The following is a 13,227-nucleotide window of genomic DNA, read 5'->3' on the forward strand; positions in this document are numbered from 1 at the left end:
CCATCATTGGTATTAGTGGGAGGAATAGTGTCCCAGCATTGGTGACAGTGGAAGGAACAGTGCCCCATCATTGGTTTCAGTAGGAAGAATAGAGCCCCATCATTGGTTTCAAGAGGAGGAATAGTGCCCCATCATTGGTGTCAGTGGAAGGAATAGTGCCCCATCATTGGTGTCAGTGGAAGGAATAGTGCCCCATCATTGGTATTAGTGGGAGGAATAGTGTCCCATCATTGGTGTCAGTGGAAGCAGTGGCGTAGCGTGGGGGGTGCAGGGGGGGCCGGCCGCACCGGGCGCAACATCTGAGGGGGCGCATCCGTAGTGTCACTCTGTCTGTCTGACATACACAGTTCACACACTGTCTGCGGCTGCCTCCATCTTTAGGCTGGGAGATGTCCAGCACGGCCGCCCTATGACTGAAAATGGCGGGTCGGGGCTGGACTGTGCCTTACCTGTCCATTGGTGTAGGGTGGGCTGGCGTTGCAAGCCAAGCCCCGCCTATGCCGCCTCTCCTCACTGCTCAGCCAGTTTAGCAGCGAGTGAGTCAGCAGCCTGGCGCTGTCACAGAGTGGGTTTCTCTTTTTTTTTTAATCACCTGATTAGAGCCAGAGGTTCTAATAGGCTTCAAAAAAGGGTGGACCCGGGGCGCAGAGAAGTGCGCCCTGAGCCCACCCATTGTGTGACAATAGCGAATGAAAATTCGCTATTGTCACACGGATCCTCCTCCTGGCCAATCAGGAAGCGGGTTTGAGACCGGCTTCCTGGTTGGCCGAAAGGGGAACACATGCCATTGGCATAGGAGGAGGCGGGAGGACTCGAGGAGACGCCGGGAAACTGAGGAGAAGCCGCTGCTGCAGGTAAGTCTCTCTGCATTGAAGTGGGCACGCTGGTCTGTCTGCATTGAAAGGGGGCACACTGGTCACTCTGCATTGAAAGGGGGCACGATGATCTCTCTGCATTGAAGGGGGGCATGCTGGTCATTCTGCATTGAAAGGGGGCACGCTGGTCATTCTGCATTGAAAGGGGGCACGCTGGTCTCTCTGCATTGAAAGGGGGCACGCTGGTCTCTCTGCATTGAAAGGGGACACGCTGGTCTCTCTGCATTGAAAGGGGGCATGCTGGTCTCTCTGCATTGAAAGGGGGCACTCTGGTCATTCAAACTTGTTTTTAGATGCATTTTACTTTAATTACATCAGTATTTTCATCACAAACAATACATGTGCTTAGGGGGTAAGGGTTTCTTTAACTAATCTAGTGGAAGAGACTCGAGTGCTAAAATCCCGCGGGTTAGGGGCGCAAATTACTTGCCTTGCCCCGTGTGCTGACAACCCACGCTACGCCACTGAGTGGAAGGAATAGTGCCATAACGTTGGTGTCAGTGGGAGGAATAGTGTCCCATCATTGGTTTCAGTAGGAGGAATAGTGCCCCATCATTGGTATTAGTGGGAGGAATAGTGCCCCATCATTGGTGTCAGTGGGAGGAATAGTGCCCCATCATTGGTTTCAATAGGAGGAATAGTGCCCCATCATTGGTATTAGTGGGAGGAATAGTGCCCCATCATTGGTGTCAGTAGGAGGAATAGTGCCCCATCATTGGTATTAGTGGGAGGAATAGTGCCCCATCATTGGTGCCAGTGGAAGGAACAGTGCCCCATCATTGGTGCCAGTGGAAGGAACAGTGCCTCATCGTTGGTGTCAGTGGAAGGAATAGTGCCATAACGTTGGTGTCAGTGGGAGGAATAGTGTCCAATCATTGGTGTCAGTGAAAGGAATAGTGCCCCGTCATTGGTCTCAGTGGAAGGAATAGTGCCCCATCGTTGGTATCAGTGGAAGGAATAGTGTCCCATCATTGGTGCCAGTGGAAGGAATAGTGCCATAATGTTGGTTTAAGTGGGAGGAAGTGTCCCATCATTGGTGTCAGTGGAAGGAATAGTACCCCATCATTGGTAGTAGTGGGAGGAATAGTGCCCCATCATTGGTATCAGAGAGAGAAATAGTGCCCCATCATTGGTGTCAGTGGAAGGAATAGTGCCATAATGTTGGTTTAAGTGGGAGGAAGTGTCCCATCATTGGTGTCAGTGGAAGGAATAGTGCCCCATTGTCGATATCAGTGGAAGGAATATCGCTTCATATTTGTAGGAGGAATTCCCAAGGGCCGGATAAAGGTATGATGTAGATCACCAATGTAGACCATCACTTTGCCCTTGGCAGAGCTCATAGAAGACTATTTCTCCTCCATGGGGAACCACCAGGTTGGCGTCACTGTTGTAGATCATTCTAGTGTTCCAAGACTTGCTCCACCTTCTGTTAATACTTTTACTATAAAGACCATTGTGTTGGCCAGAGAATGGCTCATAGAAGTCTATCTCTCCTCCATGGTAACAAATGGACCAGGAGAATGGACTGGTGGAATCTTCCAATACTGCTGTAAACTATTCTAATATTCCAAAACTTGCTACACATTCTAGACAATCACTCTGCCCTGGACAAAGCTTATAAAATACTATCTCTCCTCCATGGAAATCAGTGGACCAGGAGAACAGACTGGTGGAATCCTCCAATACTGCTGCTTTAAAGTTTTGGGGAGGTCTCTAGTAATATTATCCAAATGAAGCCCTATTGAGCTACTGTCATTTCCCTGGTGAACCCGATAAGTTCAGGATGTGGAACGTAAAAAAAAAAAAAAAGAACAACATGAAAGCCTCCTTGTCTCACCTTTGAGTTTCAGTCCTTTTGCCTCTACCTTGGCCTTGGCCAGGTTGTTCAAGATTTCAGCCTTGTCCTTAAACTTTGCTGTAAAGGAGAAAATGAACTTACTGTTCACTCCTACCGTACAAAAATATATAACAAAGCTCTAAACACATCTATAGGTCACATACACATACATGTGCATTCATTCCATCTATATGTATAGAGTACACTCTCTGTGGGTGGGGGGTATGCAAAGGAAACTAAAAGGAAAAATAGAATTGGCGTAATATTAATTGTGGCTAACAGGTAGTTATACAAAGTAAAACCAATTCCCGTTAAAAAAAAAAAAAATTGCAAAAAAAACCCAAACTAGTTTATGCCCCTTTGTATCCTCAGTCTAAACCTCCATGTACATGTGAGTATTTTGTAGCTCAAAGCTAAAACACTTACCAAAGCCAAATCCCATACTTTTATGGGTGCCTGTTCACATTTAACCCCCTGCAGGTCTACAACTAAATTTGAACATGAGATACTTTTTTGGGGTGTTTTTTTTTTACCCCATTGACTTAATAAAATGTGTGTTAGGTGCACTTTGAGGCACTCCCATAATGAAAGTCTATGGTGACAAAAATGCATGATCCAGCTCCAAAGAAGCTTCTGTATGGCATTTCATTTAGGGACGTAACTACAGGGGTTGCAGGGGTTGCAATTGCAAGCGGGCCCCATGCTCCAAGGGGCCTGTGCGGCTCCCCTGTACACCTGGATAGGAGGGGCGGCGGAGGCAGCATGTAGAGAAATCACTGTCCTCCTTTTTCCTCCTGTAGCTGCAGGAGGAAAATGGAGGAGATTGGTTCCTCTGTATGCTGCCCCCGCCACTCCTCCTATCCAGTTCACTTGTGTTCTGCTGTCTTTGGGCCCCTGTGTGCTCCCCCCCACACTGTGCTCCCCCCCCCCCCCACACTGGGCTCCCTTCCCTCTCCTGCCAGCTGCTGCAGGGAATGTGTCACAATAGAGAACCAGGAAGGGGTCGGTAAATATGTAATTTACCAGCTCCTTCCTTTTCTGTATGGACAGAGTCATAGTCAGTGACCCTGTAAAAAAATAAAATAGAATGATAAAAAATAATATAATTAAAATACCAAAAATAAAAACTACTGACACCAGTGGGAGAACTTCCAGGATTGCATAGGTCACACTTGCGACTGGGCCCTGGCATTCCACCACCGTGGGGAGTCCCCAAGATGGCAGGAAGGGGGCCCACTGCAGAACTTGTGAAAGGGTTCCACTGTGGGACCATAATAAATGGCCCCGCAATGAGAGTAAAGAGCCCCAGGACCAGTGGGAAGAGCCCAAGGCTCGAAGGTAAGGGCCCCCGGGGTCCGGAGGGCCCTTCATGGTTTCTTGCACTGGGCCCTGAAGGTTCTAGTTACGCCTCTGATTTAATTCCTAAAAAAATCAGAGAAAAGCCTCAAAACTGCCTACACACGCAACTCTCTAGTGTGAATGGGGGCTTATTATGAAGTTCTTCCCCTCAACAGCTCCTTGGTTTTGCCAGGGCCAAATCAGAGAATTTAGCCCTTACTTGCAACACTACCTACTGGTGACATCTGGTATTACTGAGTGTCCATACAGATAAAGTGATGCTCAGTATTGCCATTACATCTGAAAGGTGAGACTTGAATCCATAAAGCAGTGTTATAAGTACAAATATATAGGATATTGTAGCTTATGGAATTTGAACGGGGGGAGTTGGAGAAGGATGGGATCTTCCAAAAGTAGTCCGTAGAAGCAGCTGGGGATTTCCTTCTAAACTATTGTGAATAGTTAGCAGCTGCATCATTTTTAAAATACTGATGCAACAAAAGGAAAACAGTAATGTTGCTTGAAGCATTGGGGGAGATTTAGTAAAACTGTAGCACTCTGAATCTGGTGCAGCTCAGAATGGTAGCCAATCAGCTTCAAACTTCAGCTTGTTTAAGTAAGCTTTGACAATATAACCTGGAAGCTGATTGGTTTCTATGCAGAGCTGTACCAGATTTTGCATTCTCCAGTTTTAGGAAAGCAACCCCATTGTTTCCAGGCAATGCTACCTTGTAAATGCACACATACTGCTCATACAGATCACAGAGTTAATGGAAGCAAACATATCTCATAAAATAATATACTGTAGCTGGAAGTGATAAGTAGAGAAGAGCAGAAGGAGATGACAGTGCATGTCCAGTTACTGATGGTTCTACACTTAAACTAGAAGGTCTATTGGTTTATTTTTAAAACCTGCAGGACTAATTTCACAAGCATTCGCTCAGCCGCCATGAATAATCACTATAATTTGCCTAATATGTTTATTTGCTATGATCATCAGCTCCATCTAGTGGTCATAATAGAGTATTTTTCGGAATTGCCTAAATCAGGAAAATACCACATTATGGACACTATATAGAGCTAACTGATAGAAAAAATACACATATTAGACAGATCTTGGTTGATTTACTAAAACTGGGGAGTGCAAAATCTGGTGCAGCTCTGCAAAGAAACCAATCAGCTTCCAGGTTTTATGTCAAAGTTTAATTGAACAAGCTGAAGTTAGAAGCTAAATGGCTACTATGCACAGCTGCACCACATTGTACACTCTCCAATTTTAGTAAATTATCCCCATCACAGGAATTATTCATGACAGCTGAGCCAATGCGTGTGATATTTGTCCAGCAAATTTATTTTTAAATACACCCCAAAGGCCAAAGATGATTGTAAACTTGACAGATTTCGATAAAAAATTGTATGAATGCAACTTGCAACATAATGCTGGGCATGCACACCACACTCACAGAGCTTTGCTACAATCATGGCGGTATGTACCTTCTAAATATCAGACACAATTTAAACAAAAAACGATGTTACAATTTTTATTGCAAACTGTTACAATCTAATGTTAATCTAAAAGCAAAGCCAAAAAAAAATGCTAGATTGGCCCCCAGAACTTTACAGCAGCAGTATTCCTCAGCAAAGATACTTGTTTTATTATATATGTAACAAGGAACATAAAGAAACATATAGACATAAAAAAGCTCAATGTTATTTTTAATAGTAGCAGGTACGAATAGAAAAAAAAAAAAAAAAAAAAAAACAACAACATTTAATGAGGCTTTATGCCACACACATTATCACTTTTCTCTGTTAATTATTTTTTTTTTCACATTATGATCATTATCATTGGGAGGACATATTCAGTAAAACACAGCGGGTGTATTAAAAAAAAAAAAATAAAATGAAATATATATATATATATATATATATATATATATATATACACACCAAAATAAGGGGAAAACACTGCGCTAAAGTAGAGAAGAAGAAAGCAGCCAGCACTCAAAGTCAAAATACAAACTCCAAACTAATCATATGCTTAATAATTAACACAATAGCATGCAATGTCAAGCGGCAGCTGCCAAAGCCGGCAGAATATTAGCATGCATAAAGAAAGGGATGTATTCCAGAGATAAAACTATAATCCTTCCACTTTATAAAACTCCGACCGCATCTGGAGTATTCTGTCCAGTTCTGGTCGCCAGTCCTCAGGAGGGATGTGTTGGAGCTGGAGAGAGTCCAGAGAAGGGCAACTAAACTAATTAGGGGATTGGAGGACCTTAATTATGAAGAGTGTCTGCAATCGCTTGATTTATTCTTCCTGGAGTAGAGACGCCTGAGAGGGGACATGATAGCAATTTATAAATACCTCAATGGTGATCTCAGCATAGAAATAATCTATTCAGTCGAAAGGATTGCATGAGGACTCGAGGGCATACAATGCGATTAGAGGAGAAGCGTTTAAACCTCAGGCAAAGTGGGGGTTCTTTACTGTTAGGGCTACAGGATTGTGGAATTCTCTACCACAAGAGGTGAAGAATGGTTGCTTTCAAAAGACTCTTAGACGTACATCTCAATGATCAGAACATTCAGGGCTATGTGAGATGATTACAGCCCCACACACACCTACACAGGTTGAACTGGATGGACTATTGTCTTTATTCAACCTCAACTACTATGTAACTATGTAACATATAAAATTGTGCAGCGCTAGAGTACATTACCAAATATATAAATAAATAAAAACTCAGCTCATAGATTCCATTCATGATCACAAACATAAAACATTCATTGACATATCAGTGAAAAAATGTAAAATCATGCCATAAAAAAAAATAGCAGCCAACGTAGAATTACATTGATTCGTTCAGCCGAGCAACCTTGCCACAGTATAACTGTGGGGGGTGTTCGGCAACTGGATAAGGATCACAAACATAAAACATTTAGTGAAATATCAGCGTAAAATTGTAAAATCATGCCATAAAAAGGTGAATGAGTGTCCATAAAAGTAGATAAATGGAATAAAGTCCTCATCCGAATCGCATGTGATAGTAAGTGAAGGGAAGGTAGAATTGGTTGAAACAAAAGCTTCACACCCACTGTGTTTTGTACAAACTGCTTACCAGATACAACCATATGTGACTCCGCTCACACTGCTCCAACAAAACTCATGTATAAAGACAAAAGAACACTTCCATAGTTCATTCCTCCTGGCTTCTCTCCGGGCTCTCTCGTAATACAACAGAGATGAATCACGTGATGACGTCAGCGTCGCAGGCCCCACCCTACCTTTTTTGCCACAAAGAACGTCATCTGGGGATAGGCCGAGGTGAAGCATCATCGCGTGTGTCAGCTTTATTTTAGAGCCACGGCGCCATTTGACTACTGGCGCACCTGCCCACCGTCCCTGCGATGTGCTGATTCAGTTCAGAACTGATCAGTCATCAGGTCCAGGCAATGATTTTTGGCCTGGACCTGGTGATCAGTTCTGACCAATTGCAGATTGTCCTGTGCCTGTGTAATGTAAACACAGGCACAGGAAATGATGCAATCTTCTCTCCTGGAGCCCTTTTCGGTTTCAGCGTAAGAGAAGAGGACATCAGACAGTGAGTACACAAGCACTACACTGACACCAGTACACATAGGCACACATTTAACCCCCTGATCACCCCTCCAATTAACCCTTTCACTCCCTGTGACAGTGTCACTATATACAGTATTAGTGTCACTTGTGACACAAGATAACGTGAGAGGTAGTTAGCGGTAGTCCCAAATAGGTTTAGGATCCCCTAATAAAGATTTAAGCTCCTGATCACCCCCAGTTAACCCCTTCATTGCCCTGTCACATTGTCACTATTATAGTGCAGATATTTTTTCTGATCACTGTATTAGTGTCACAGGTGACATCAGTTAGCATTAACGTTAGTTAGCGTCAATCTAGGACAGCGTCAGATTGCCCGTCGCATATTTAGTAATACATTTTAACCCTTTGATTGCCAGTGACACACACACACACTAATTACCTCCATTACTAATATACTGTAGTGTCTGAAAGGATCAATTTCTTTGCTCTGATCAAAACTATACTAGCGTCCCCAATAGTTTAGTATAGTGTTCCCAAAATGCAGCGTTAGTAGGATCAGCCCCGACACCCGCCAGCACCTGCGTTAAGCCACTCCGCCCATCCCCCAAAAAGTGCAGTATCAGCAGATTACTGTCACTCCCAATACACAGCACACTAAATCGCAGTGTTAGCAGAGTCAGGCCTGATCTCTGCTAGCACTAGCAGTCAAATTTTTTGGTATTGGTTCAAACAGTCCTCGACAATCAGGTGCTTTTTTACATGTGAGTCATACTAGGTACCTATAAATTTATTGGCCAAAATATCCAAACAGATACATTAGTGAAGAGGCCTACACAATGCTAAGCATGACAGATATGAGTGATGGGGAAGCCTTACTGTCAGAATCAGGCTCAGTATTCAAACCTGTAGAGAGTAGCGGCACCGTGACAGATAGCTCTGATGCCGGAGTGGTAGTCCCTGCTAAGGTCAGGCATACCCAACCCCGTTCTTCTGTTGCTGAGGTGCAACAATCGCAGGGTTCTCGTATCCTTCTGATGAACTGGCAAGCACCAACAGCCTAGTACATCCTGGTCATAGACAAACCAGCACTGCAGTAAGACTTGGTGACGTGGCGAGTCCCATAACTGATTTTCAAGCTGGTGCGGTGGCTAGCACAAGTAGTGTCCCAAAGCCACCAATAATTCGAAGACAAGCCCCTAGAGCCCATAGTGTCCTTCCTGATGCGCATGCAAATCCTGATTGGGAGCCCACCACTTCTGCAGCGCCCGTACTTCCCCCCAGGGCTGCCATCAGGGGGGTACAGCCAGTACTCCTGTATGGGGCCCCGGACATAGGGGGGCCCCGGACAGCAGGAAGATCGGTAGGATGACAGCATACCTCCCAACCTGGGCAGGACTGTCCCGTTGTCCCGCTGTACAGAGGCTTTGTCCGCCATAATTCTGGTGATAAATGTTACCTTCTAGCTCAGAAGGACCTGCAGCAGTGGGAACATTTAGAACAGCCAGGGATTGGCTAACAAACCAGCTGGGTGACTGCACCTGTCAAATTCATGCTGTGATGTCGGTAATGGGCGGGACTGCTACTCAGACCCCCCCCCCCCCCCCCTGTGTCAAGCAACACGTGCATAGGGAAGAAGGAGAAGGAAGATATGGCAGCCAGCAACAGAAAAGTATTTTAGAAAGGTAATCATGTGGAAGATGGGGGACCTTTGGTAAAGATAAGGGCAGAGGAGAGGTGTGTGTGTTGCAGAGGTTGTAGCAGCTGGGTGCAGTACAGAGGCATTTACATACATTTGATACTATGGACAGCTTGGTATGGCACTACTCCCGATTTTTAACATTGGCCTCAATGGAGAATCTTGGTCACCTTGGTATAGCACTACTCTCGATTTTTAACATTGGCCTCAATGGAGAATCTTGGTCAACTTGGTATGGCACTGCTCCCTGTCTAACATTTGCATCTATGGGAAATCTTGGTCAGCTTAGTAAGGCACTACTCCCTATCTAGCACTCTCCTGAACACTGTGCATAATGCACTCCAGAACCCTGCATTCTGTATCTAGCATTCTCCTGAACGTATGCCTGACCCCTGCACTCTGTACGTAATGCATTCCTGACCCCTGCTCTCTGTATGGGGATGGGGTTGTGAATTTGTGGAGGGATTTGGGGGGTTGCGCTGTGAGGGGTGATTGGGAGGGATTTCTGCTAGGAAGAGGGATTGGGGGAGGGGGTGATAATATAATTTTGATATTTTCGGTGGAAAGGGGGGGCCCTGTCAGGTAGGCTGTATGGGGCCGCAGGATTTCTAGCGGCAGCCCTGCTTCCCCCATTCACTGGCCAACCCTGAATTCAGGTGGAAACAGACGATTTTATTCCCCTTGGTTTTCGTGAGCTGTTTTTCATGGAAGATCTGTACAGATCTATTGTGGACCAAAGCAATTTATATGCCAATCAATTCATCTCCGCAAATCTAAATTTGACCCTTGCCAGAGAATTTGCCTGGAAACTTATCACGGTTTCCGAATTTAAAACCTTTCTTGGCCTATCCCCCTCATAAGCATTACTAAAAAGTGTGAGTTACGGTCATATTGGTCCACTGACCCAATTCACCATATGCCTGTGTTCTTTGCTGCCATGCTGTACCTTGTACCACTTATGTGAATAAAGGAGCTTTACTTCATTGGATTTCGTGGTGGTGTGCGACCATTTTCTTCTTTTATGCTTCTCCTGGTGGCGAGCCGAGGTTCAGCATCCACCTTGAATCATAGACTTTGATTAGCCTGAGCAGTGTTATCTCTCTTCATATATTTTTTAAAACTTGATCGATGTGAATGGAGGAATCTGCTACTTTCTTTTCTTTCGTTCAGCCCATGTATTAGTGTCACAGGTGACAACATTGCATGTATGCCCATCATTAGAAGTGGGTGGATGCTGGGAGGTCTAATGGTGGGCATACCACACACTTTCTGGCAGAGATTTCTTCATCCACATTGATAGATGTGAATGGGTTCTCTTTTTTCGTTCAGCCCACAGGCTGCATAAAAAAGGACCTTTCAATATATGCTCAACAAGGACCAGCAACGTATGAAAGAAAAGGAAAATGTATTTTTTTTTTCTTTTTTCAAATTTCAAAACTGTGACAAAAAGTGAGATCTGCAAAATACTCACCATGCCTCTTAGCAAATTCCTTGGGGTGTCTACTTTCTGAAAAGGGGTCATTTGGGAAGGGGGGGGGGTTGTCCTGTTTTGGCATTTTATGGCCTTCCGAAATTGCGATTGGTAGTGAGGAGTAAAATTAACAATTTACGCTCTTAGAAGGCCTGAAGGCAGTGATTGGTTTTCGGGGTCGTGTACGCGGCTAGACTGTCAAAAAGTCTTACACATGTAAAAAAAAAAAAACATTTTGTCATTTTCCAAAAACTTGTGGCAAAATATGAAATATTGTATGGACTCAACATGCCTCTCAGCAAATACCTTGGAGTGTCTTCTTTCCGGAAAAGGGGTCATTTATGGGGTTTTGTGCTTTCTTGGCATTTCATGGCCTCCGAAACTGTGATAGGTAATGAGGAGTGAAATCAACAATTTAAGCCCTTAGAAAGCCTGAAGGCGGTGATTGGTTTTCAGGGTCCTGTACGTGGTTAGACTGCCAAAAAGTCTCACACATGTGGTATCCCCATACTCAGGAGAAGCAGCAGAATGTATTTAGGGGTGTGATTCCACACATACCCATAGCATGCTTGAGCAATATATAATTTCAATGACAACTTTGTGTAAAAAATATATTTACAGTATCTCACAATACACAATAGACCCCTCACATTTTTGTAAATATTTTCTTATATCTTTTCATGTGACAACACTAAAGAAATGACACTTTGCTACAATGTAAAGTAGTGATCGTACATTTTGTATATCAGTGTACATTTGCTGTCCCCTCAAAATAACTCAACACACAGCCATTAATGTCTAGACTGCTGGCAACAAAACTGAATACACTCCTGAGTGACAATGTCCAAATTGGCCCCAAAGTTTCAATTGTGTGGCCACCATTATTTTCCAGCACTGCCTTAACCCTTTTGGGTATGAAGTTCACCAGAGCTTCACAGGTTGCCAATGGAGTCCTCTTCCACTCCTCCATGACGACATCACAGAGCTGGTGGATGTTAGAGACCTTGCGCTCCTCCACCTTCCGTTTGAGGATGCCCCACAGATGCTCAATAGGGTTTAGGTCTGGAGACATGCTTGGCCTGGCCATCACTTTTACCCTCAGTTACTTTAGCAACGTAGTGGTCATCTTGGAGGTGTGTTTTGGGTCATTATCATGTTGGAATACTGCCCTGCGGCCCAGTCTCCAAATGGAGGGGATCATGCTCTGCTTCAGTATGTCACAGTACATGTTGGCATTCATGGTCCCCTCAATGAACTGTAGCTCCCAAGTGCTGGCAGCACTCATGCAGCCTCAGACCATGACACTCTCACCACCATGCTTGACTGTAGGCAAGACACACTCCCCGCTACACACGCTTGACACCATCTGAACCAAATAAGTTTATCTTGGTCTCATAAGACCACAGGACATGGTTCCAGTAATCCATATCCTATGTCTGCTTATCTTCAGCAAACTGTTTGTGGGCTTTCTTGTGCATCATCTTTAGAAGAGGCTTCTTTCTGGGACAACAGCCATGCAGACCAATATGATGCAGTGTGCGTCGTATGGTCTGAGCACTGACAGGATAACCCCCCACACTTTCAACCTCTGCAGCAATGCTGGCAGCACTCATACGTCTGTTTCCCAAAGACAACCTCTGGATATGACGCTAAGCACGTGCACCCAACTTCTTTGGTCGACCAAAGCGAGGCCTGTTTTGAGTGGAACCTCTCCTGTTAAACCGCTGTATGGTCTTGGCCACCGCGCTACATGCTCAGTTTCAGGGTCTTGGCAATCTTCTTATAGCCTAGGCCATCTATATGTAGAGCAACAATTCTTTTTTTCAGATCCTCAGAGAGTTCTTTGCCATGAGGTGCCATGTTGAACTTCCAGTGACCAGTATGAGAGAGTGAGAGCGATAACACCAAATTTAACACATGTGCTCCCCATTCACACCTGAGACCTTGTAACACTAACGAGTCGCATGACACCGGGGATGGAAAATGATAATTGAGCCCAATTCGGACAATTTCCCTTAGGGGTGTACTCACTTTTGTTGCCAGCGGTATAAACATTAATGGCTGTGTATTGAGTTATTTTGAGGGGACAGCAAATTTACACTGTTATACAAGCTGTACACTCACTACTTTACATTGTAGCAAAGTGTCATTTCTTCAGTGTTGTCACATGAAAAGATAGAATAAAATATTTACAAAAATGTGAGGGGTGTACTCACGTTTGTGAGATACTGTTTATGTATATTTTTTGTCATTTTCCAAACACCTGTGACAAAAAAAAAAATTAAATATTTAATGGGCTCAACATGCCTCTCAGGAAATTCCTTGGGGTGTCTACTTTCTAAAAAGGTGTAATGGGGGGGGGGGGGGGCTGTACTGCTCTGACATTTTAGCTCTTCAAGAAATGAGATAGGCAGTCAGAAAGTA

General features: G+C 44.4%; 1 protein-coding gene across 2 annotated transcripts in view; it reads right to left on the minus strand.

The window, feature by feature from the left end:
- The window catches only part of SLC24A1 (solute carrier family 24 member 1), a 156,954-nt gene that overhangs the window by 44,989 nt on the left and 98,738 nt on the right, over nt 1-13,227 (minus strand). Inside the window, exon 5 of one of the 2 annotated variants that reach the window (XM_082255256.1) lies at nt 2,713-2,790. The exons of the other annotated variant lie outside the window; for it this stretch is intronic. Coding sequence (XP_082111382.1) covers nt 2,713-2,790 — 78 coding nt within the window. The remainder of the gene's footprint in view (nt 1-2,712; nt 2,791-13,227) is intronic. 2 annotated transcript variants of the gene reach the window in all.

The sequence above is a fragment of the Pelophylax lessonae genome, assembly GCF_965119305.1.
Source record: "Pelophylax lessonae genome assembly, chromosome: 4".
In the NCBI taxonomy this organism is placed as follows: Eukaryota; Metazoa; Chordata; class Amphibia; order Anura; family Ranidae; genus Pelophylax; species Pelophylax lessonae.